Source organism: Schistocerca cancellata, unplaced genomic scaffold (assembly GCF_023864275.1).
Source record: "Schistocerca cancellata isolate TAMUIC-IGC-003103 unplaced genomic scaffold, iqSchCanc2.1 HiC_scaffold_426, whole genome shotgun sequence".
In the NCBI taxonomy this organism is placed as follows: domain Eukaryota; kingdom Metazoa; phylum Arthropoda; class Insecta; order Orthoptera; family Acrididae; genus Schistocerca; species Schistocerca cancellata.
The window spans coordinates 3,994,460-4,022,064 of record NW_026046443.1 but is presented as its reverse complement, the minus strand read 5'-3'; the positions used below and the strand labels follow the sequence as shown (position 1 = coordinate 4,022,064).

At 42.6% G+C, this 27,605-nt stretch overlaps 1 protein-coding gene across 1 annotated transcript in view; it reads left to right on the top strand.

Annotated features, from left to right (window-relative positions):
- The first annotated feature begins 1,806 nt into the window (after window positions 1-1,806).
- LOC126124780 (estradiol 17-beta-dehydrogenase 2-like) overlaps window positions 1,807-27,605 on the top strand; it is a 96,743-nt gene continuing 70,944 nt past the window's right edge. The window contains exons 1-2 of the mRNA XM_049915126.1: window positions 1,807-1,831; window positions 21,005-21,208. Of these exons, the coding sequence (XP_049771083.1) occupies window positions 1,807-1,831; window positions 21,005-21,208 (229 nt within the window). The remainder of the gene's footprint in view (window positions 1,832-21,004; window positions 21,209-27,605) is intronic.

Genomic DNA, 27,605 nt, shown 5'->3' with positions numbered 1-27,605 from the left:
AGCGATGAGAGTCGCTTCTGCCTTGGTGCCAATGATGGTCGTATGCGTGTTTGGCGCCGTGCAGGTGAGCGCCACAATCAGGACTGCATACGACCGAGGCACACAGGGCCAACACCCGGCATCATGGTGTGGGGAGCGATTTCCTACACTGGCCGTACACCACTGGTGATCGTCGAGGGGACACTGAATAGTGCACGCTACATCCAAACCGTCATCGAACCCATCGTTCTACCATTCCTAGACCGGCAAGGGAACTTGCTGTTCCAACAGGACAATGCACGTCCGCATGTATCCCGTGCCATCCAACGTGCTCTAGAAGGTGTAAGTCAACTACCCTGGCCAGCAAGATCTTCGGATCTGTCCCCCATTGAGCATGTTTGGGACTGGATGAAGCGTCGTCTCACGCGGTCTGCACGTCCAGCACGAACGCTGGTCCAACTGAGGCGCCAGGTGGAAATGGCATGGCAAGCCGTTCCACAGGACTACATCCAGCATCTCTACGATCGTCTCCATGGGAGAATAGCAGCCTGCATTGCTGCGAAAGGTGGATATACACTGTACTAGTGCCGACATTGTGCATGCTCTGTTGCCTGTGTCTATGTGCCTGTGGTTCTGTCAGTGTGATCATGTGATGTATCTGACCCCAGGAATGTGTCAATAAAGTTTCCCCTTCCTGGGACAATGAATTCACGGTGTTCTTATTTCAATTTCCAGGAGTGTATATTGTAAAATACGCGAACCTATCAATTGATGAGAAAGTGATGGCAAGCGTATGTGAAGCCTCTGTCGTATATTGATTTATTTTGATGATAGGTGTCGGTATATGTATGGTATATTTGTTGGCAGTTGTGACTACTAACCCATGTGGAGAGTGTAAACGATTGTGTGATTAAATTCTGGTCATGTCACTTAAAGAATTTATACTATTGTAATAGTTGTTCTTCCCATTTCATATTGAAATAAGCAATTGCGAGTTCAATAACTGTGAGCACTTAGGGTGATGACATTACTATTGGATAGTATGTAAAGTGAACAATTACCAGACATACTAAAAAAAGTTCTTATTCTACATTGCTGGAAAAAGATATTTTAAAAAGGGTTAGTAACTGCGAATGTCCAATCCCTGAAAAGGTAGAGTCTTGTACATTATTTCATACATGGACAAAAGTGGCGGTGGAGCTTAGTGATTTGTTTTTCTTTATTTTTGATTTATTATTCAATCCTGAAAATAGTGTTTTTTTAATCTTTTCCAGCAAAAGATTATATAACAACTGAAATTGTTGAAACATAAAAGACTGAAATATTGTGTAACGTTCCTCAAGGACAATAAATTAACGTTCATCGTTAAATTAAAATCAAAGTTCCACTGCTGTCCGAACTTATTGTGTAGCTAGTTAATACCACTTATATTCTTGTGTCAATGTCTCTGAGCATTTTAAATGCAGAAATAACAATACAAATACTTCTGAAGAGAAATATTTAGTAACGTTTTTCTCTAAAGTGAAAAGAAAAGCATAAGATTGAATTTTGACAGTTAAAATATAAAGTTTAAGCTGTCAGAGGGGTTAACTGCCTCTGGTAGAAAAGATATATTTTATCACATCGAAAAATACACAAACAGTAGTCATTTGTCTATCAGATCAGCTGATCGCAAATAGGCGTTTTTGTGTAGTTAATTTTCTTTAATGTTGATTTAACAATCTGATGGAAATAACGATTTCTTTTATTATCTAAAGAAATACCTTTTTATATTAATTCTCTTCAAATACAGGGCACAGACATAGGATTGTTTTATCGTAAGCAAACATGACTTACAGATTGCAATACTCAGGTACGTAATATTTTGTGCGTCTATGCACTGAGAGTCCCACTAGTATCTACGAGTATATTGGCATTTATTTGAGCGGAAGTTATAAGTAGGGCAGTAATTTGTGAATTTGTGATTTGCCGACTTGGAATCACAATGTTGTGAGTTTTTATTTGGGTGTTGAATTGAGACAGAGCTGGACATCTTCTGAAAAGAAAAAAAAAAACTATTTATCCAATGTGTCGTTGTCAGATTAATTTTGTTGCATATAACGTACGCGTACAGGTTGCCTACTCTTTTCAACACTAACGGCCTAAATAAAACTGTGGTGTTACATTAATGAAGGAAGTTGTTGTTACCAAAGTATAGGACCAACGAACATACATTAGTTTAGAGAATCCATCTCTAAAGATTATCTGTAATGTACACAGAGGTTTTCTTATATATTGTGGATTGATTTACGATATTGATCTTGAGAGATCACAACTGTATATCAATAAATTCTAACACCGCTAATCGTTTCTACTGATTCCACAACTAAGAAGGTAGATTGTATTATGTTGTGATTGCCTATTGACACTATTCTTTGAAAATCTGTTTGATATGCTAGTCAGGTAGTGTTGTCAATTTATGTTGTTATACCCTATCAGTATCTTCAATTGATGTCTTCACCGGAGTCTTCAGATACGTCAGTCAGGCAACCACAGCTCAGAAGTAGTGTACTGTTTTCCTCAGAATTGATGTTGTACTATAAAGTGATTATCTATTGCCATCCTCTTTGGGATTTTCTGTTGAACACTGGCCAGTTATAACGTTTCTTCAGGGGTAGCAGTTCAGAAGTGTGCCAAGATATTTTCCTTCTTTTTTGTAACTAGTTAAGTTTATTGTGGGGATAGAATTTATATGATTTGGTAAAAGTAATGTTACTGGTGGGGTTTATAGGAGTTTTATACAGGGTAGTTAGCTTAGGTTGTTTTGCCCATACACAAACATTTGTAAGTGGCAAACTGCTGATTTAGTTAATTGTAAAAATGAATTGATTAAGAGAAGGATATTATTTTTTGTTGGTAAAAGAAAAATTTGTATGTTTTATACAGTTTGTCATTTCTATTATTAAGATCATGTTGAATAATATAAATAAGTAAAGATTAATAAAAGGTTGTAACAATCAATATTATTTATGTATGTGACCATTTACTTTGGTAGTTTGAGGGTAGGGGGAGGCTCTGCTGATAAAATATGAGTGAATTTTTACTCAGGGGCAGCACACTGGTTGGGTTCCATGGAGCTTTGTCCAAGTGCCAATGAGCCGCAGGCGATCGATGATCATCAAGATAGCCACACAAGGTGAATACTGTGGGAGTCGGTCAGCAGGCCCTTGTGTCGAGCAGCAAATCGTCTTGTGAGCGTGTGAAGTACGTTGTGACCTTCTCAGCAAGGAATGTATGACGGTCATGACTGCGGCTAGAGCCAACGGTGTGTAGATGTTAATGAAACGCACACCAAATAGGGTGAGGGCCATACCCTGTGGAGTGGGAAGGTGTGTGACATCGTCTGTAGGGAGCCATCGTGTAGGAGAATGGTGACACCACTACCAGTGTCGGAGGCGTGAGAAACGTAGGTGGTGTACCCAGTGGGCACTTGGAAGTCAGCGACAAACATGTCCTGTAGGAGTGCAATATCCACATCCGCAGAGTAGATGGGATTTAGGAACATGGCGAGTTTGTGAGGGGTTCGGATGGTGGCAAGATTCATTGTGTCGACACGTAATTGCAGTGTACAGTCCCTTGCAGCTTATGCAGAATGGGATGATGTTTGATGATGTTTGGTTTGTGGGGCGCTCAACTGCGTGGTTATCAGCGCCCGTACAATTACCCAATCTTTGCTCAGTCCAATTTCGCCACTTTCCTGGATGATGATGAAATGATGAGGACAACACAAACACCCAGTCATCTCGAGGCAGGTGAAAATCCCTGACCCCGCCGGGAATCGAACCCGGGACCCCGTGCTCGGGAAGCGAGAACGCTACCGCGAGACCACGAGCGGCGGACAAATATGCAGAATGGAAATCTCCTGCATGTGTGGACCAGATGGGTTTGCCACAGTGTTCATGATTACTGGCGGGGCGCCAGCTCAGGCGCCTCCATGGGATGCTCTCGCCCAGACAAGCTGGTGGTCCCATCCGCTCCTTGAACATCATTTGCCCAGGATGCTGACGTCGATGACAGTCGTTTACTGTCGGAGCGGAGGAAGCAGGCGCTGCGACAATAGCTGCTGGTGTTGTGTCGTCCTCATGTACTGGCAACGTCGAGTTCTGGATTGAGAGAGGATTCGTCACAGGAGGGGCGTCAGGAGTGGTCGTACCATGTGAGTGGACGCAATATGGTAGGTCATCTCGTGAGGCCATCTGAAGGAGAGTGTCATCGGAGAGTGTTAGTCGGCGTTTCTTGCGCTTCCTGGATGACGCTGTTTCTTGTTAATGTGTTTTTCCAAATCAGAATGTAGTCGCCCATCACCCAACGGTCTTTGGTTTTGATCCTCGACACCCGATGCATATGCACCGAAAACAACGTGTCCGGCTGAAATCCCGCAGGAGTTTCATTGAAACTACTGAAGAGCTCGCCACCAAGCCCGCCGCAAGGCGGCTATCTCTTTGGGAAGAAATGGTGCCACACTCCACAATGGAACTACTTGAGGCGGGATCTGCAGGATTTCAATTACCTTTTACAACTTGGAGGTCATTAAACCGGCTGCGCACTGGAGTAACTGGGTGCAAATCAAACCTATTTAAATGGGGTTACAGTGATGGCGACAGGTGTGAATGCGGAGCAATACAGGACTTGGACCACCTACTGATCTGCCCAGATATGTCTATAACATGCACTAAAGATGATATTTTGAAAGTCAATGACAAAGCAATCTACGTTGCTAATTACTGGGAAGGGAAGATATAATTGGTGCATCCGGACACGGAAGAAGAAGAACCCAACGGTCTGGATAAAAGGAGTCGCCACGGCATCTAGTTAGACGTTAATGGTTCGGGCAGGGTCGTCCGCCACGCTCTCGAGAGTGAATGTTCCAAGTGCAAGCACTGGGGGTGACCCTATGCTGGTCTCGTCGTCGTGTTGCGCCGCGGTTGGGTGGCGCTGACGAGGCTTCAGCTGTATCCTGAAGTCTGTATCAGACGTCGGCGTAAACATTCTGACTGGACACGTCCTTCTGGCCACATCCAGAGCATGTTCGTGGCTGGCCATCATACATGACGATGGCCTGCAAACCGCCAATCATCAGGTACGATGGAACGTGTTTCGTCAGCTCAGTTTTGGTCAGCTGGACGCCATTTAACACTGGGTAGGTGGTAAATGTTTGCCACTTCTCCGCCAGATGACCCAAGACGTTTCCATATGGCAGGAAAGCGGCAATGACCGCTTCCTGAGGCACCTCGAATGGGAACTCAAACACCCACAAAGTTCGGACACCGAATTCCGCATGATCCGCATGGAGCCGCACGTCCATCATATTGTTTTAATCTGACGGCGTGCGTTGCACAACTTCAACGCATAACACCTCAGTCGACATCTTGATGTATACAACTCTTCCTGCGATGGAAAAATATATTCCTATCACGTACGGGGGTGTTTAAACGCAGATCCTCTCGTATGAACTGTCCAACTTCAAAATCTCTTGGTCGTGGATGTCCGGCCTGAAACGTTACTTTGATCCTCGCACGGCGACAAGAGTGCGCCATGAGGTACGGTAGAATTGGACTCTATAAACACCAGTACCGGGACGCGGAGGTAAACAACGCCGAGAGCGGAGTGATGGCTAGCCCATGGGACAGTTCCGCACGCTATCACGGCTGAGAGCCTACTGAACTCCTAGAGGACAGGTGCGGATCGTTTACACATATTTAAAGCCGGGCGGAACTATTTCAGAATCAATCACCTAAATATGGTGAAAATAATTGAGCGTCCAGCCTGACCGTATCAGAAACTAAGCCCCATTGCTATCCCAGAACACAGTTGGGAATGCTCAAAATAAACAGAGTCCCACAGTAGCGCTTCAACTGTTAGGTATGGCGGCATGGAAACAGTCCCACAGCTACGATTTTGCAGCAAAGTCCCATTTGTTTAGATAAGCAATCAAAAGACACAATGCGTGAAAAACACAAGTCCCTACTCCATTTTCGTAGATCTTCCTGGCGTCCTACTCTTTATGCTATTCAAGAGTATGCTGCCGGATACGATCCCCACCCCTTTTTTCCCCTCATCCGTCCAGGTTCTCCCCCCCCCCCCCCCCGCCCATTTCTTTTCGGTTTTGTTCATACTTTTCCTGCAAGTATTTCACCTTGACTTTTCAGCGCTTCCTATTTATTTCGTTCCTAGGTGTCTTATATTACTAATTTCTCTTTTTCCTGAAATACACAGCTGGACAAAATTAATACACTAGAAAGACGATGTCAGTTTTGATCAGTGGGATAGTTGATGCACTGGTAAAGATTTCAACGTTGTCCACCAACAGACAGCGTAGTGGTATAGCTACCAGAGCGCCGTCTGTGTCTACTCTTTAACAGGGAATGCTCACAGCTAGAAGACTCGGTGGAGTGAAAACGTATAAAGCAAGCAGGCAACCATGCAACAGAGATGCATTCATGCTTCCTACAGCCAAATGAGAAAGTTCGAAAGAGGTCAAATTGTCACCTTCCGAGTGGAAGGATGGTCCTTTCGGAGAACTGTCACACCTTGGACGTGCTGCGTCAGTTGTGCAACGATGTTAATATCAGTGGTCTTATGAACATTCTCACACTTTAGGCTGTGGTGTGTTACTTTCGTCTGTAATGTCTGGTGCATTCATTTGGTAGCTCCCACAGAATAGTTTCACTCAAAACAATGAATGAGTAGTCCACACGACTAAATCTATTGTTTTCATACGGTTGCTCCCACAGAACAGTTTCACTCAAAGGAATGAATGGATAATTCAACTCATACATGTAACTACAACTGAATGAATCGATTTCAGAATGAAATTTTCGCTCTGCAGCGGAGTGTGCGTTGGTATGAAACTTCCAGGCAGATTAAAACTGTGTGCCGGACCGAGACTCGAAATAGGGACCTTTGCCTTTCTTGAGCAAGTGCCAATGGCCTTGTCAAAGAGGGAGGAGGAGAAGACAGAGGTTCGGGGCACGATCTTGTCCTAGAGATGGGAAACTGCCCTGAAACGCGGAAGAATCAGCAATGATCAACGGCATGAGGATGCAGCAGGCAATGGAAACCACTGCCAGCCGATGTGGCCGAGCGGTTCTAGGCGCTACAGTCCGGAACCGCGCGACTGCTACGGTCGCAGGTTCGAAACCTGCCTCGGGCATGGATGTGTGTGGTGTCCTTAGGTTAGTTGGGTTTAAGTAGTTCTAAGTCTAGGGGACTGATGACCTCAGATGTTAAGTCCCATAGTGCTCAGAGCCATATTTGAATTACAACTGGAGGAACCTAATTTTCCTGCCAATTTTTGAGTGTTTCTAGTTTCAGTCAGAGGCTGTCTGCATGAACTGTGTACATTAAAATTTGCTTTCTGGTTGCCTGTTTTATCAATGTGAATGTCATCTTCAGCCCGTCTCTGAACATCTTTTGTTTCTGGCCTCCCTTACAAGTTGTGCGCTTGAGGTCATATTAAACAAACACTCTGGTAATAAATACGCAGCTGATCTACCTAATGAAATGTGATGTTATTTGCTGTTGGGCTGCATTAACAAGAAACATCTTCGTGTTGATACAGTGCCTCACAGTAGTCTGTCCTGTGTAGGCCTCTTCATCTCTACGTAACTACTGCATCCTACATTCATTCTAATCTGCTTAGCGTTGGTAAGGCTTGGTCTCTCTCTACAATTTAGCCTCCGTTACCAAACTGACGATTCCTTGACGCCTCATAATATCTCCTGTCAACTAACCCCTCTTTTAGACAAGTTGAACCATAATTTCCTCTTCCTCCTGCGTTTAATTGAGTGCCTCTTCTTTAGTTATACGATATTCGTATCTAAAGATAGCATTCTTTTTTATCACTACGTTCTGAAAACGTCAATTATCTTCTTGACAGGGCTGTTCAACGTCCACGTTTCACTTACATACAAGGCTACACTCCACACAAATAGCTTTATAAAATATTACGCAACCATTAAAATTTATATTCGACGTGAAAAAACAAATTTTCAGAAACTCTTTTTTGCTATTGACAGTGTCCTCTTACTTCTAACTTCTCAATTACTGCTTCTTTTTTCAAGTCATTGAAGTCTTAGAACTGCAGTTTGGTTTCTGTACAAGTTGTAGATAATCTTGTGTTCCTGTGTTCTATCGGTGATAGCTCCAGAGCTTCAAAGACTGTCTTTCAGTTAAGATTGTCAAAACCTTTATCTAAATATGCAGATACTGGTTTGCCTTTGTTCAATCTGTCTACTTATCGAAGTGGTAGGATCAGTGCTGTCTTCCGTGATTACACATTTCACAGGAATCTAACATTCTGTTCATGTTAGTTTGTATAGCCCATCTTCCTCTCTACATATTCCTTCCACCTTCTACACTACTGGCCATTAAAATTACTACACCAAGAAGAAATACAGATGATAAAGATGATAAACGGGTATTCATTGGACAAATATATTGTACTATAACTGACATGTGATTACATTTTCACGCAACTTGGGTGCATAGATCCTGAGAAATCAGTACCCAGAACTACCACCTCTGGCCGTAGTAACGATATGCCTGGGCATTGAGTCAAACTTGGATGGCGTGTACAGGTACAGCTGCCCATGCAGCTTCAACACGATACCACAGTTCATCAAGAGCAGTGACTGGAGTATTGTGAGGAGACAGTTGCTCGCCCACCATTGACCAGACGTTTTCAGTTGGTGAGAAATCTGGATAATGTGCTGCCCAGAGCAGCAGTCGAACATGTTCTGTGTCCAGAAATGCCCGTACAGGATCTGAAACATGCTGTCGCGCATTATCCTGCTGAAATGTAGGGTTTCGCAAGGATCGAATGAAGGGTAGAGCCACGGGTCGTAAAACATCTGAAATGTAACGTCCACTGTTCAAAGTGCCGTCAATGCGAACTAGAGGTGACCGAGACGTGTAACCAATGGCACACCATACCATCACGCCTGGTGATAGCCAGTATGGCGATGACGAATACACGCTTCCAATGTGCGTTCACCGCGATATCGCCAAACACGGAGGCGACCATCATGATGCTGTAAACAGAACCTGGATTCATCCGACAAAATGACGTTTTGACATTCGTGCAACCAGCTTTGTCGTTGAGTACACCATCGCAGGCGCTCCTGTCTGTGATGCAGCGTCAAGGGTAACCACAGCATGGTCTCCGAGCTGATAGTCCATGTTGCTGCAAACGTTGTCGAACTGTTCGTGCAGATGGTTGTTGTCTTGAAAACGTCCCCATCTGTTGACTCAGGGATCGAGACGTGGCTGCACGATCCGTTACAGCCATGCGGATAAGATGCCTGTCATCTCGACTGCTAGTGATACTAGGCCATTGGGATCCAGTACGGCGTTCCGTATTACCCTCCTGAACCCACCTATTCCATATTTTGCTAACATTCATTGGATCTCGACCAACGCGAGCAGAAATGTCGCGATACGATAAACCGCAGTCGTGATATACTACAATCCGACCTTTATCAAAGTCGGAAACGTGATGGTACGCATTTCTCCTCCTTACACGAGGCATCACAACAACGTTCCACCAGGCAACGCTGGCCAACTGCTGTTTGTGTATGAGAAATCGGCTGGAAACTTTCCTCATGTCAGCACGTTGTATGTGTCGCCACTGGCGCCAACCTCGGGTGAATGCTCTGGAAAGATAATCATTTGCATATCACAGCATCTTCTTCCTGTGGGTTAATTTAGCGTTTGTAGAATATCTTCTTCGTGGTGTAGCAATTTTAATGGCCAGTAGTGTAGCTTTCTCTTATTTGCTTAGTTCTAGCCTGCCAAATTAGCTCTTGACAGTCGCTTCTCCTTTGGGCAAAGTTTTCTTTATTCTTTCTTATTTAATGTCGGCCCATATGTTTTCCAAGTGCAAAATCGCTATTGCGATTTCTGACCCCATGTCAACGTCGGTTTTAGACATCTCTATCCCCCATGGCCTACTTTATATTTTCCTCTGTTGTTAATTAAATTCAATATATCATGTTTTATCCAAGGATTTCTACTGTATCTTTTTCCCATTTACATCCTCTGCTGCATTCACCACTTCTTCTCTCAAAGATAGCTATTCGCACTGTAGTGGACCCCTTCCTCTGTTTCAGTCAGTCGTTGCCTTTTGATACCGTTAAGATTATCGAAAAATTCTAAGTCTTAAGTTATTCAGGTTCCATCTCCTTAATTTGCTACCGTTTACTGTGTCTTTAGTTGTAAATTGCTGTTTCTAACAAATAAATTATCGTCGGTCCGCGTCTGCACCGGGAAACATCCTACAATTTAAAATCTGGTTTCGAAAAGTCTGTTCAAAATACTTATTATTCTTTCATGATCCTTAAGCAAAGTGTTGGCGATGATTACATTATCCTCTATGCAAAATTCTATCAGGTGCCTTCCTTTTGACCCCTTCCTCCAAGCCTACGTTTTCTTACTGTGTTCTCTTTTTATATCTGCTACCGCATTCCAGTCTCTCATTACAGTTTAAATTTTTGTCTCTCTTAACTATCTGAATAATCTCTTTTACCGTACGTTATATCAATCTGTTCAGCACCCGTGGTGTAGGTAGGCATGTAAAGTTGTATCACCGTGGTGTCAGTGTTACAGTACCGAGCGAGGTGGCGCAGTGGTTAGCACACGGGACTCGCATTCGGGAGGACGACGGTTCAATCCCGCGTCCGGCCATCCTGATTTAGGTTTTCCGTGATTTCCCTAAATCGCTCCAGGCAAATGCCGGGATGGTTCCTTTGAAAGGGCACGGCCAACTTCCTTTCCCATCCTCCCCTAATCCGATGAGACCGATGACCTCGATGTTTGGTCTCTTCCCTCCAAACCAAGTGTTACAGTTATGTCTGTCTTAGCACTGATAATGTCAATGGCAGTTTAGAGATGGAGCTGCGTATTGTGATACTACTTCATTGGTAGTGTCAATAGCTTACACTCACGTTGTTGTTGTTGTTGTTGTTGTGGTCTTCAGTCCTGAGCCTGGTTTGATGCAGCTCTCCATGCTACTCTATCCTGTGCAAGCTTCTTCATCTCCCAGTACTTACTGCAACCTACATCCTTCTGAATCTGCTTAGTGTATTCATCTCTTGGTCTCCCTCTACGATTTTTACCCTCTACGCTGCACTCCAGTGCTAAATTTGTGATCCCCTGATGCCTCACAACATGTCCTACCAACCTGTCCCTTCTTCTTGTCAAGTTGTGCCACATACTCCTCTTCTCACCAATTCTATTCAATACCTCCTCATTAGTTATGTGAACTACCCAACTAATTTTCAGTATTCTTCTGTAGCACCACATTTCGAAAGCTTCTATTCTCTTCTTGTCCAAACTATTTATCGTCCATGTTTCGCTTCCATACATGGCTACACTCCATACAAATACTTTCAGAACCGACTTCCTGACACTTAAATCTATACTCGGTGTTAACAAATTTCTCTTCTTCAGAGCCGGCCGGAGTGGCCGAGCGGTTCTAGGCGCTACAGTCTGGTACCGGGCGACCGCTACGGTCGCAAGTTCGAATCCTGCCTCGGGCATGGATGTGTGTTATGTCCTTAGGTTAGTTAGGTTTAAGTAGTTCTAAGTTTTAGGTGACTGATGACCTCAGAACTTAAGCCCCATAGTGCTCACAGCCATTTGAACCATTTTTGAATCTTCTTCAGAAATGTTTTCCTTGCCATTGCCAGTCTACATTTTATATCCTCTCTACTTCGACCATAATATTTTGCTCCCAAATAGCAAAACTCATTGTGTCTCATTTCCTAATCTAATTCCCTCAGCTTCACCCGACTTAATTCGATTACATTCCATTATCCTCGCTTTGATTTTGTTGATGTTCATCTTATATCCTCCTTTCAAGACACTGTCCATTCCGTTTAACTGCCCTTCCAAGTCCTTTGCTGTCTCTGACAGAATTACAATGTCATCGGCGAACCTCAAAGTTGTTATTTCTTCTCCATGGATTTTAATTACTACTCCGAATTTTTCTTTTGTTTCCTTTACTGCTTGTTCAATATACAGATTGAATAACATCGGGGAGAGGCTACAACCCTGTCTCACTGCCTTTCCAACCACTGCTTCCCTTTCATGCCCCTTGTTGCCTTATGATACTGTTAAGAGTATCGAAAAACTCTAGGTCTTAACTTATTCGGGTTCCATCTCGTTAATTTTCTACCATTTAATGCGTCTTTAGTTGTAAATTGCTGTTTGTAAGAAATAAATTATCGTCGGTATGCGCCTGCACCAGGAAACGTCTTACAATTTAAAATCAGGTTTCGAAAAGTCTGTTCAGAATATGTATTATTCTTTCATGATTCTTAAGGAAAGTGTTGGCGTGATTACATTTTGCACTGTGCAAAATTCTATCAGGTGCCTTCCTTTTCACCCCTTCCCCCAAGCCTACGTTTTCTTACTGTGTTCTCTTCCTATATCTGCTACCGGATTACAGTCTCTCATTACATTTGAAATTTTTATGTCGCTTAACTATCTGAATAATTGTTTTATCGTACATTATTTCAATCTGTTCAACACCTGTGGCGTAGGTAGGCATGAAAAGTTTTATCACCGTGGTGTCAGTGTTACAGTTATGACTATCTTGGCACTGACAATGTTAATGGCAGCAGAGTGTTGTGATACTACTTCATTGGTAGTTTCAAAGCTTACACTCACGTTGTTGTTGTTGTTGTGGTCTTCAGTCCTGAGACTGGTTTTATGCAGCTCTCCATGCTGCTCTATCCTGTGCAAGCTTCTTCATCTCCCAGTACTTATTGCAACCTACATCCTTCTGAATCTGCTTGGTGTATTCATCTCTTGGTCTCCCTCTACGATGTGTACCCTCCACGCTGCCCTCCAATGCTAAATTTGTGGTCCCCTGATGCCTCACAACATTCCTACCAACCGGTCCCTTCTTCTTGTGAAGTTGTGCCACATACTCCTCCTTGGAGAAGCAAGCCACAAAGGTATAACAGAAATTTTGGAGGGAGAAGAGACAATTTTGATCAGATGAGGAGTGATAGAGAAGGTATGAGAGTAGGAATGCCAGATGCAAATGGACAGGGTAGGCAATCAAAAAACTAATTGATGCCTCACTTAAGGTCTGCAGGGGGGCTGGTAATTATGTGAACAGGGCCAGACAAGGACATGATGGGATGAGTAATAAAGTCAGCAAGGAAAATAGAGAAATTGGGATATGTCATATAGATGCTGTCTTAGGTAATGAAAATCTATGGAGGGGTTTTAACAATTATAGAAATACAGATAAAAGGTATAAGAGGAAAAAAGGGAACAAGGCTAATATCAGCAATGAACAGTGGGAGTTTTACATTGATGACATGTTTAAAAGGGAAGAGAAATTACAAGCAGAGGACAATATTGGTTTGTGTGCAGCAAAATTCATTGAAAGATCAGAGACAGAGGTAGTTTCATCAAAAGGGGGAACAGAAGTGGATATGAAATTAAGGGGCAATGTTCACAGTAATAATGGGTGTGATGAATGGGTAGAGATGTCTATTGGAAATAGTATGGAGAATTGTGGAAAAGGTGAGGCGAGGGTTATTCAGTGTGATGTAAAGGCTAATATGAGTGGTGTATTTAACAATGTGGAAAATCCTGGTAAATCACCTACTGATAAGGTTACTGTGCTTCTGGGTGCAGGTGTTAACTGTGGTAGTGATAATGACTTCAGTGTGGATATGGAAATGTGTAATGATATGGAGAATGTTGCTGTAGGTTGCCCAGAAGATAAAATTGAAACCTATGTTTTCTTAACTGATGATGCAAGTCTCAAAGATGTTAATTGTGGATGGTTAGGAAAGGAGGAGGCTGATTATGATTTGAGTGATTGGGTGTCCTATGCAAAATTACATAAAGCTTTGATGCCTGAAGAATGGGGTAAAATAAAATTTAAAATTGCCAGAAAATTGGAAGAATTAAGTGAAGAAGAGAATGTTGAGTTTGCTATTAAGGATCTGTTTGAAGGGGATACTGATGTATGTTTTGGAGAAAGACCTAAAGATATTTGCATTATGCAAGAGGAAAGCAGGAGTGAAGTAGAAAGAGATTTATTACAGGAATCAGGGCTGAGCAGAGTAGAAATAGAGGTGATACAGCCAATAATTGATATCAGTGTGGGAGGAGTTGCAGATATAGCATTATTAGACTCTGGCTCAAGTTTATCTGAAATCTCTGAATCTTTCTGGCAACAAATTAAAGGTTTAGGATTAATAGAATTACCAGTTACAGGAGTCAAAATTAAGACAGCAACTGGGACATGTAGCAAGCCCATCAGCAGGGAAGTATTACTGGAATTTAATAGTATTGAGTATTGTTTTGATATTAGTTGCTTTGTGGTGAAGGGTTTGGCATTGAATGTAATTTTGGGTATGGACTTCTTGTACAAGTATGACTGTAGCATTTTTGTAAAGGACAGAATGGTAGAATTTGATGCTGGTGGAAATAGACGAAGAATAAAATTTAAAGGGGAATTAAAAGGAGGTGAGACTATTACTCATTTACAAAGGATAGAAGAGGTAGGTGATGAGATCTGCACTGAACAGCAGATACATGACAAAGTGAATGAAATGGGACATTTAAATGAGGAACAAAAGGTGCAGCTTACAGGTTTGTTGTGTAAGCATAAGCATGTGTTCTCTGACAGACCTGGAAAAGTCGTAGATTTCAGTTATGTTTTGAGGGTATTGCCACATGAAGTGATAAGGGCCAAACCTTATCTTATAGCAACAGCTAATAGAGAGGCTGTAAGGGCAAGGATACAGATGATGTTGAAGTGGGGCATACTGGAAATGGGGAGGAGTGAGTATTGTAATCTAATAGTAGTGGTGAAAAAGAGGGATGGTTCTATAAGAATAGTACTGGATGCAAGAAAGCTAAATAAAATAATAGTCAAAGAAAATGATCAGCCAGAGAACATGGATGAGCTGTTGCAAAAATTTTATAATGTTAAAATTCTGTCAAGTGTTGATTTGACTTCAGGGTTCTGGCAGGTGCAATTGGCTGAAGAGAGCAGAAAGTACACTGCTTTCTTATTTGAGGGCAGGACTTATATGTTTACAGTTGTGCCATTTGGTTTATCAATATCTGTAGCAGTTTTTGTAAGGGCTTTAAGTCATGTGTTGGGTGATGAACTAATGAGAAAATTGACCGTGTACATAGATGACATTTTGATTACGAGTAGCAATTGGCAAGAGCACTGTCAGCTGTTGGAGGATGTATTCAAGGCTATATCTAAAGGGGGGATGACCCTTAAGTTAAGTATGTGTGAATTTTTTCAAGCGACATTACTATTTCTCGGTCATCAGTTAACTCCTGATGGCATTCTGCCCAATAAAGAGAAAATCAAGGCTATTGTTGACTGCAAGGTGCCAACGAACAGGAAACAATTGAAATCATTTATAGGACTATGTTCATTCTATAGGAAGTACATAAGTGATTATAGCCTGAATTCACCTAACTTATGTAGACTATTAAAGAAAAGTGTAACCTGGTGCTGGACATCTGACTGTGACCGGGAATTTAAAGCCATCAAGAATAGCTTAAAAAACAGCAAAATTTTGTTCTATCCAGATTTGTCTTTGCCTTTCTGTATTGGGGCAGACAGCTCAGATTATGGGATAGGGGCAGTGCTATTTCAGGAGAGGGCAGTAGATGGGAAGACCGAGCACAGGGCAATCGCTTTTGCAAGCAGAATGCTATCCAAACATGAATTGATGTATGGTATCTCAGAGAAGGAACTTTTAGCCATAGTTTTTGGATTTCAGAAGTTCAGGATATATGTGGAAGGTAGGAAAGTGATTGTTTACACAGACCATAAGGCTCTGAGCTATTTGCAAGAATGTAAGCTGTTAAATAATCGACTCATGAGATGGGCCATGTTTTTGCAGCAGTTTAACTATGAGATAAGATATATTAAGGGCACAGACAACAATGTGGCTGATGCCTTATCAAGATTACCTTTCATTGGAGAAGAACATGAAGCGAATGGAGACGAGAAAGAACTACAGATATTGTATATGAAAGGAGTGGGTGGAGAGAAGGAAATCAGATCCATCTGTAAGGACATGAGGAGACTTCAGAATGGGGACCAAACCTTGAAGTTTATCAAAACAAACTTTGGAAGTAAAGAACATGAAAAAATAGCTAAATATTATAGAATTTATAAAGGTATTTTATTTAGACGAAGAAATTTGGACAAAGAGGAGTGGAAGGTATGTTTTCCAAATGAGCATGTGGAAAAATTAATAAATTACATCCACCTTAGCCATGGGCATTATGGGGCTCAAAAATGTTTGGAAATACTGCAGGACTATGTTAGTTTTAACAACATGGCCAGGAGAGTAAAGAGACAGTTGGCTTCTTGTGACAAATGTCAAAAAGTGAAGTATAATACGATTGCAGTACAAGGAGAGATGCAGAATATTGTTCCTAAAGGAAATGGTGAACTGCTGGCTATTGATTTATTTGGGAGGCTGCCAACAGGTCGAGGGGGTGTGAAGTATGTTCTTTTAGCTGTTGATGTATTCTCAAAGTTTGTAAGGCTGTATCCACTGAAAAAGGCCACTAGCCAGAATATAATTAACAAGCTAGAGAAAGATTACTTTGTGAATGTTATAAAACCAGAGAATGTTCTGTCTGATAATGGAGCACAATTTGTATCTAGTGTGTGGGGGAAGCTTATGCAAAGATCTGGGATGAAGCATATAAGGATTTCAGTGTATCACCCTGCGGGAAACCCTGCTGAGAGGTATATGAGGGAGCTGGGTAGGCTATGTAGGACATATTGCAGTAAAAAGCATAGTACTTGGGCAGAATATATAACTGTGTTTGAGGATCTTATGAACACAGTGAAGAGTTGTGCAACAGGATTCTCACCCTATGAGCTCATGAAAGATATCAAGCCTGACAATCTAATAGCAGAACACATAGATTTTCCTCCATCTCAAGACTTGACAAGTCAAGAGAAGATGCAGGTGGCCAGACAGCAAATGTTAAAGAAAGGACATGAGAGACAGAGGAGGGATGGAGAAAGGTATAAGACAACAAAGTTCAAGGAGGGAGGTAAGGTGCTGGTGAGGAACAAGAAAAAATCCAGTGACATTGATGGCGAAATCAAAAAGTTATTTGAATTATACCATGGACCCTTTGAGATAACGGGTTGTCCACACCCTAATGCATATAGGTTGGTATATCCAGTGTCCAAAAAGCCATTTGGACTGAGAAATGTAACGGAGTTGAAAAAATATGTGGTAAAAGAATAAAAGTTAAGGAAGTGAGATTCCCATGTACACTATTGTCGAGTTAAAAAAATTATTGGGGGCTATGTATACGTGTATTTATAATTGGAGTATTATTTGTGTTACTGTGTATGTTGCGATGCCATTGTTGGTGGTCAACAAACTTCATTATACTGTATATTTTTGCAATAAGGGAATCTGTTGTCCAATGGATTTGCACAACTGGTGTGGGTGTGATAGAAGCCTTGTTGAAAGTCATACGGGAAATGAAACCTACTGTACATATAGTCTATTTCTGTATAAATATGTGGAGAATATAGGAGGGAGGAAATCTGCAAATAGTTTGTAAAAAAAAAATGAGATTTGATTAAAATTTCTAATGTATCTGTGGCACCTGGAGTTGATACCGGTGCGTGGGGGTAGAAGTGTGGGAGGTCCTGATCTGGGAACATTTGAAGGGTGAAATAGAATATATTCAACTATGCCATGTTTGTGTTTGATTTATGTGCATGTTTCTCATTTGTACAAACCTCAATAAGAACTGATCAGTGAAAACAGGATGTTCCAGGGAGGATTTGGATAGCCTGATTCCTGGGAAATTTGGGTCTGCATGTCTAGGCAAGATTTATGAGGATCTGATTAAATTTGGATAGGATGGCTTGGCTAATGAGAGGAAGCACAGTGCTGTTGGCTGGCAAGTTTGGAAAGACTGTATTCCAATGCATAAACCTGTGAACAAAAGGATCTGGTTACAACAACTTCGTGCAACTTACAGAAACAACTGTGTAAAAAGTGGAAGTGTTAATGTGCAGTGGTGGGCAACCTACATATAGACTAAAATGGGCATTTATTTTGCCTGCCCAGTCACTCAATAGGATACTATCTAATTGTATATTTGAGTTGGATACATTGTTGGATTATGTATGTATGTTTCCTAATGACAGTACATACACTGATTAACTCACCACTATAACACTGTTCTACGTGTTTTGGTGCCATTATAGTTATAATTAAAATGTTTAATATATAAAGTAATATGGGTTCACTCCATTTGGTGCTACTTCATGTTGCCGTTACTAAGGTAATGTCGCCATGAAGTGGGGGTATGTAAGGTAACAGGGGATAATATGGAACTCTTTCAAGTAGTTTAAAATTTAAAGCACGGCAGCAGAGATAATATGCTGGGCAAAAATAGACCGGAAAATATTTGTTTGTGTTTTGATGGACGTTGTAGTTCCGTTGGATAGTGTTTTGGTTTTCTTTTAATTGCAACGAATTATATAAGTGTGGTGATAATTTGTAAAATTATATAACGTATTTAGATTTAAGTATTTAAATATTATAAAATACTGTAAACGAATTGTGGCCATGTTTAGCAATTATTTTGACTACTGTGGTGTCATGTAACCCGACTCAGGACTGTGGATGTGAGCGGGAAAATCGAGGTCTTTTGTGGTTGGCCGTTGTGGTGGCGAGTTGGGAGCGGCAAAGTGCCGCGAGTGCAAGCATGGACGCCAGGGTATGCGAAGGAACAAAGTGAAAGTGTGTGGATGTGAGACAAACAGTGTACGAATTGCACCAATTATTATTTGTGAACTTAAAAATGCATGGCCACAACGTTATAGCGTTTCTTTTGAATAAATAAGTTTCAATCTGAACGTGTATAGTTCAATTCACTGCTCTTCAAAAGCAAGCCAATATCAGACACAGTAATAGGGGCGCAAATGCAACCGTTTACTACCAACCCCCTTTACAGATGAGCCACGCAAAAAAATAGGTAGTAAACGAGCCCGAGTTCAGTTGCATCGTGGCGAATTATTAAATCGAATTTTTGCCTATTAGATGAGATAAATATGTTCATGGAAATAAATAACATGTGTGTTCCTGAACTGAAAAAGCCTTCATGGAAATGTGATGTCGCGTTCTTAGCAGATTTAACTAGCCATCTGAATGCTTTGAACATTTCACTACAAGATAAAGATCTGCTAATTACTCATTTCATAGATCGAATACGAGTTTTTAAAATGAAATTGACACTTTGGGTGAGTCAGCTGGAAACAGGAAATCTAGCTCATTTTCCTAAATTATCATCCATGCAAGATGTTCACAAAGACTGTGAACGTTATTCACATAGTTTAGCTGCCCTTAAGGAAGAATTTGATCAACGCTTTCAAGATCTGACAGCACTAGACCGTGATTCTGATCTGTTCTCCTCTCCATATTCAGCGAATATTGAAGAGATTCGTCCTGAGCTGCAACTAGAAATTATTGACCTGCAGTGTGACAGAGAATACAGAGACAAATTTCAGAACAAGAAAAACATTTTGGAATTTTACAGACACTTCCCTTAGACTAGATTTCCTCATATGCACAAACTGGCGGCTACAGTAATATCAATGTTCGGTTCCATGTATGATTGTGAATAACTGTTCTCCGCAATGAAATGTAACAAGACGCGCCTGAGAAACGCATTGTCTGATCGAAATTTAAACTGCACGCTGCGCCTACGATGCACAAGAACAATTACCCCGAACATAGATGCAATTGTAAAGGGCAAAAAGTACAAGAAAACAGAGAATCCCACACTTCAGTGACACATTTTATTGTGTAACAGTTCACAAATTAATACGAACGTACAGGAATACACTAAGCTAATAAAATTATGTGGCATGTGTACATTCTCCTTTATTTGTTTCATTTCGTCGCTAGGCAATGAAAACCTCGTAACTCCATCTGACAATGAAATCCACGTAACTGCATTACCAAATGTAGAAAATTATGCCACATAGGCTGTTGAAACCTTCCATCTTCGAGTTGAACGGTGTTGCCATCTAGCGGCAATAATGAAAACCTCACATCTCCAGCGATATGTAGTTTGTGCTGTAAACCTCGCATCTCCGATAATCGCCATTGTTAGTGTGCAGGGCGAACACATACTCCGAGATTTAAACGTTTTTTGACGTGATAGTAACTTTTTTGACTGACAGACCCAACACTGCTTTATTGCTACAGGTACGTGTTAGTATTTCTAGGTATTTATGTATTGTATTTTAATATACAGAATTAATAATGACCTCGTTAAATACAATGTTGACTTACGAGTTTTTCATGTTCTTTTAACCGTCGCCGTGTGTGGCCTTTTATATGTGCTACTTTTAAACAGTTTTTTTGTTATCTCCATTTTACAGTCACCCCGTTTTGTTTTGTTTTGTCTTCCATGCTGTTCCCCTTTTTTATATCTATGTTCACCTTATTCTCTCCTTTGCTGTTTTTCAATGTCTTATATTGTTTTGTTCTGTCTTTCGGCTGAAGAGCAGCGCCTATGCTGCTGCCAGCCAGCCCCGATGGGGAATTGAAACACAATAAAGAAAAAAAAAAAACGAGTTTTTAGTCGCGCGTAAAGCAGACTGCGCTTGGTACATAGGAGGTTCTAATTTTAGAACTGAACAGAATCCTATACATTCTACAGTAACTACTTTGTTTTCAGCTATGGGTAAAAAGAGTAAATTCACTCTTCACCTTGTGAAACAAGCCGACAACGGATAATATCGTATAAAATCACCGGAAGAAGATTCTAGTCAGGTTCCTCCTTGTCCTGCACCAAAAGAAAGGGTAGACCTACAAAATGAAGGTAAACCGTAGTTTATATTGTTGTAACTGGAAGTAAGATCCTTGTTAGGAAGTTGAGGTGAGTAAATTATTTAAATGTATTGATGACGTTATGGTTTACACTACAGATAATGCGGAAAAAGAAGCCAATACAGAGGCGAATTCCACTTCTGAGTTTGAAAGTCTTTTCGAACACAGCAGCGAAGATGATATCTCCAGTGGCAGTAGTGATGCGTACGATCCAGATAAAAACAAAAATGATCATAGCAGTAACAAGAGCAAGGAAGACGATGACGAAGTTGATGTGGAAGTGAAGAGTACTAAGCAGCACCGTAAAAGGAAAAGCAATCAATCACTTCAAAGTTTGCAGAAAGAAAAACGTATGAGGGGACAGGATTATTTAGGAATGCAGAACGATGAGTTTGGCAAAAAGAGACCAACAATGAGCAGGAGCAGGGGGGAAATGAAACCACGATGTACTTGTAAACATTCTTCCTTAAATCGGAACAGGAATTGCAAGGATATTACAGAAGAGCAGAGACAGCGAATATTTAATCATTTCTGGCAGGATATGTCTTGGGGTGAAAGAAAAATTTTTGTTAGAAGCCATGTCTACTACGTTCCAGTTAAAAGACGCAGAAATAATTCAGAATCTAATAAATCTCACCGTTCTAACACACTATATTACAATTTTGTAGTAGAAGGAAAGAGAAAAACTGTCTGCAAGACTATGTTTCTGAATACCTTGTGCTTAGGCGAATGGAGTGTCAGAACATGGGCATCTAGTGCACCAGGAAGAACGCTTGCAGAAGGGCCTCAAATGCAGGAGAGACCAACGAAAGTTTCAGGTGGACGATAATCAGCATCAGATTTTTTTGCAGAGTTGCCGAAACTGGAATCGCATTACTGCCGTCGTTCTTCCACAAAACTCTACTTGGAACCTAACTGGCAGAGTAAGTCAGAACTTCATAGGGAATATACACAATTTTGCAAGAAAAGAAGACAAATCCCAGCTGCTTACAAACAGTTCTGCGAGGTACTCGATGAAAATAATCTTAAATTATTTTGGCCTAAAAAGGACCAGTGCGATCTTTGTTGTTCTCACCAGACAGGCAATCTCTCGGACAATGAATACTCGTTGCATATGGCCCGAAAAACTGAGGCAAGGGAAGCGAAAAATAGTGATAAATTAGGATCAGCTAGAGTGTTTACAATGGACGTCTCCTTTCTCCCAGACTAAAAGCATCTGCACTGTACTATAAAAGCAAACTGAAGGTCCACAACTTTACCATCTATGATTTAAAAAGTAACGATGGTTATTGTTACCTTTGGCACGAGAGTGAAGGTGGACTAACAGCTTCGGAATTTGCCTGTGTACTCCTGCATTTTATAGAAACGTACGTCCAAAATGATTCAGAAGCTATTTTCTATAGCGACGGATGCACGTACCAGAATCGAAACTCAGTCATGAGTAATGCACTGGCTTATCTCGCCAATCAGAAAGGCATTACAATAGTGCAAAAATTTCTGGAGAAAGGTCACACTCAATTGGAGTGTGATTCTATGCACTCCACTATAAAAAGCAAGTTAAAAAACAGACACATTTATACTCTTGCTGGCTATGTAGAAGTTTGTGCTACCGCAAGACAAAGTCCTAGACCTTATGTTGTCAATTATTTGGACCACACGTTTTTCAAGTCCTATGATAAACTCTCGTTGTATTCATCTATTCGGCCAGGATCCAAAATTGGGGGTCCAACAGTGACTGATACCCGGTGTCTCAAGTATGATCCCTCCGGAAAAATGGAATATAAATTGAAATTCAGCGATACGTGGGAACCACTTCCAAGAAGGGTGTCAAACATACCCAGCTCACTTACAGTGCCCCCTCTCTACAGTTCACCACTAAAGATCAGCGCAGAAAAGTTTACGCATTTCCAAGCTGGTCCTTCCTAAGGATGTGCATTCATTTTATGACACACTGCCTCACATTTGTAATGAGAGAACATGTCGGTGCATAAAAAAATGCAGCCAAAATTAAACTTGTTTACAGCCACCTATGACTGTCAGTGTAGCAGCAATAGTAACAATAATAAATGTTAATAAACTGCACAAATATTTACAGTAAGAAAAGGTTAATTAAAGCTAACAACATTGTTTCTATGTTTTTTAAACACTGCAATTTATTAACATCCAGATTCCAATATTTTGATCAAAGTGAAATTATTCATTTCACTTTATATCTGTAACAATGTATCGTTACAGACGCTTCATAATACACAAATAATGTAAAATTTAAGTAAGTTTCTTTAAAACAAATTCATTTCAATTCTTAACCGTGCACTCGTTACATGCCTCTTATCTCCATCACTACCAAAAAAATAACAGTGAAAACCTCGTAACTCCAAAAACCAGCAGACAATTTGAGGTGCATAATAAAGTCTTATGTACCAATGACCGGACCCATATGGTGTAGAAGAAACCACTACATTTAACTAATCAGGTCCTCATGTGATTTCTATAATTAGTTTTTTGTTTCTCCTGTAAAATTTGACCAATTTGAGTTACGAGGTTTTCATTGCCTAGCGACGATTTGTCACAGTAATAATTCGTGAGTGATATCCCTGCAGGTGGCCGCGGATTTACATTGACTGGCGGCAGCTGTTGTGTGCCCCACGTGACTCTCCCCACTCTCCACTCTGGTCCGGTAGTGGGGGTAGCGTGCTCGCGCTGCTCCGTGCTCGCGCCTTGCTGCTCACAGCTTGCTCCGCGAGCACGTATGTTGTGAAGCCCTGTTCTAGGGCGAAGGCATACAACAGAGCCGAGAAGGGGTACCCCTGCCACACTGAGCGCCTGATCAGAATCGGTTATATGAACATACCATTATGCACCACTCACGCTGCCATGCCATGCAGGAGACCAATGTTCACCTCAACGACAGTTTCTGGGTAGCCCCTGGCTGGCGTCTAAGTACGCCAAAGCCAAGGACAAATGCTGAATTCGAACGAGGGCAATCACATTCCTGTAGCGACAGAGTACTGTCCCAATGTTGTACGCTCGGCCTAGCGACGCCTGCTCGTAGGAGACGACATAACAGGCATCATCTTAGTTCACACTCCCAAAAGACATGTACACATCTTGATATCGCTATTTAGGAGAGTTAAGGGGTGATAGTCACTGATGTGGGGACCCCTTTGGAGTTTGTGAACAGGCACACTGAGGCCCTCTAGGAAAGCATAGTGGCAACTATCACTGCAGGGACATCAATTCTCCACAGTTGACAATCCACCTGGATGGTATGAGATGTCGGAAAGCACGATAAAATTCAAAGGGGATGCTGTCAGGGCCAGTTGACATGTTAGTTGCTCCCGCTCGGATAGCATCAAGGTCTTATGCAACTTGTGCCTCCAATTCCAGTGATGCGTCCTCTGGTATTTTGCCGAACATGAGCCGAGAGATTTCTTCAATGACAGCTGGTGAACGATGGTGGTTAGAGAACAACCGAGCACAATGCGCGCGGAGGCACATTCAGTACCACATGTTGTCTGCCTCCATTAGTGGTGATACGAATCAGCCAGCGACATGATTTCCTAGTCACCTCCGTGAGTTGCTGACAGTCGGGAGACGCCAGAAGGGCCACTTTCAGCTTCCGGACACGCTTTCTACGCGACACTCTCTGGTGGTCAAGAGTGACAATGCAGACATACGGTACATGGTGGGAAAAAGCAGTGTGCCAAATCTCAGCCAGTCGGGTACCTTCTACCAGCGAGTTTAAAAAACACCACTGGCCATTAAAATTGCCACACCACGAAGATGACGTGCTACAGACGCTAAATTTAACCGACAGAAAGAAGGTGCTGTGATATGCAAATGATTAGCTTTTCAGAGCATTCACACAAGATTGGCGCCGGTGGCCACACCTACAACGTGCTGACATGAGGAAAGTTTCCAACTGATTTCTCCTACAAAAACAGCAGTTGACCGGCGTTGCCTGGTGAAACGTTGTTGTGATGCCTCGTGTAAGGAGAAGAAATGCGTACCATCACGTTTCCGACTATGATAAAGGTCGGATTGTAGCCTATCGCGATTGCGGTTTATCGTATCGCGACAATTCTGCTCTCGTTGGTCGAGATCCAATAACTGTTAGCAGAATATGGAATCGGTGGGTTCAGGAGGGTGATACGGAACGCCGAGCTGGATCCCAACGGCCTCGTATCACTAGCAGTCGAGATGACAGGCATCTTATCCGCATGGCTGTACCGGATCGTGCAGCCACGTGCCGATCCCCGAGTCAACAGATGGGGACGTTTGCAAGACAACAACCATCTGCACGAGCAGTTCGACGACGTTTACAGCAGCATGGACTATCAGCTCGGAGACCATGGCTGCTGTTACCCTTGACGCTGCATCGAAGACAGGAGCGGCTGCGATGGTGTACTCAACGACGAACCTGGATGCACCAATGGTAAAACGTCATTTTTTTCGGAATCCAGGTTCTGTTTACAGCATCATGATGGTCGCATCCGCGTTTGGCGACATCGCGGTGAACGTACATTGTGAGCGTGTATTCGTCATCGCCATACTGGCGTATCACCCGGCGTATGGGGTGCCATTGGTTACACATCTCAGTCACCTCTTGTTCGCATTGACGGCACTTTGAACCGTGTACGTTACATTTCAGATGTGTTACGACCTGTGGCTCTACCCTTCATTCGATCCCTGCGAAACCCTACATTTCAGCAGGATAATGCACGACCGCATGTTGCAGGTCCTGTATGGGCCTTTCTGGATACAGAAAATGTTCGACTGCTGCCCTGGCCAGCCCATTCTCCAGACCTCTCACCAATTGAAATCGTCTGGTCAATGGTGGCCGAGCAACTGGCTCGTCACAATACGCCAGTCACTACTCTTGATGAACTGTGGTATCGTGTTGAAGCTGCATGTGCAGCTGTACCTGTACACGCCATCCAAGCTCTGTTTGACTCAATGCTCAGGCGTATCAAGGCCGTTATTACGGCCAGAGGTGGTTGTTCTGGGTACTGATTTCTCAGGACCTATGCACCCAAATTGCGTGAAAATGTAATCACATGTCGGTTCTAGAAAAAATATTTGTCCTATGAAAACCCATTTATCATCTGCATTTCTTCTTGGTGTAGCAATTTTAATAGGCAGTAGTGTATAAAAGCAATTAAGGTGTTTAGGAGAATGAGCAGTGTTGTGCTTGAAACTGGGGTGGTCATCATGAATGTTTTTCCGTGTGTCCACAAGTTGGAGATGGTCGACAGTCGTCGAAAGTTCTGTGCAGGGATCTTTGTGGTCGGAGGGTGGAATTAAAATCACCACCCAGCAACAATGCATCTTGCCGCCCTAAGAAAAGAGGTAAGACCGCTTTCGCAAAGAAGTCAGAGTGCTCGCTTTGACTCCCAGTCCTGATGGAGAAGGGATGTTAATAATTTGGACATCGAATATACTGCACGTCGTTGACAGGTAACCGTTCACAGATAAGGATCGCTACACCGCTAGCGGCATATGAAGCGTTGAAGAGGAAATGGATATTCCCAAATGAATTAAGAAAACCATCGAATGCACTTCTCCGTAGAGGAACGACTAAGTCCGCTGCATGAAGTGTATCATGGAACATCGCCATGTTATATGGGCCACAGATAGCATTGACACTGATCGTAGGTAGGCAGTATGTTGCTGTCGATGTATGGGGTCCACCAGTGTCATTCGGCCGGTGCGGATCACACAAGACGCTTGAAGACACGACATTCACTACCATGAGGTGGCGGAGAGCACAACCGGTGGAACGCGCCCACCGATGGTATTCACAGACCGTACAAATACCTCTATTTCATTCGTCCAAGAGTAGGAGTCCAGGAGTAGAATCATCAGGAGCGGCCGCATGTCCGCTACCTCCAAAGAGTGCTTTCAACAGAGGTTGCAGGTGGCGGAGACGAAGGCGTCACAACCTGCGGAAGACAAACTGCTGAGGCAGGAGGCATCGTCCCTGAGGAGACAATCTAGAGATGGCGTACAACCATCATTCTTCCTCAGTGACTTGTGCTTCCGAACGTGTTGTTCCATATTGGAGTGGGATCGGCCGTCATATGACGCCACCCCAACTGGAAGGAAAGCCTCCCGAATCGACGACTAACGCTAGTGCAAAGTCGCTTCTTGGGTTTACCGGCGTCCAAGGCGTCGTTTCCGTCGGAGGTGATGGAGAGGGGCTGGCCGGAGTGGCCGAGCGGTTCTAGGCGGTACAGTCTGGACCGTGCGACCGCTACGGTCGCAGGTTCGAATCCTACCTCGGGCATGGGTGTGTGTGACGTCCTTAGGTTCGTTAGGTTTAAGTAGTTCTAAGTTCTGGGGGACTGATGACCTCAAATGTTAAGTCCCATAGTGCTCAGACCCATGTTAACCATTTGATGGAGAAGGAATTTGAAGATTCGCCTCCCCGTCAGGGTCCAGCAGCCAGCCACTGTGATCGAGCGGTTCTAGGCGCTTCAGTTTGGAACCGCGCCACTGCTACAGTCACAGGTTCGAATCCTTCCTTGGGCATGGATGTGTGAGATGTCCTTAGGTTAGTTCGGTTTGAGTACTAAGTTCTAGTACCCGTGGTCTAGGGGTAGCGTCTTTGATTCATAATCAAAACATCTTCGGTCCCGGGTTCGATCCCCGCCACTGCCTAAATTTTGATAAATAATCAGCATTGGCGGCCGAAGACTT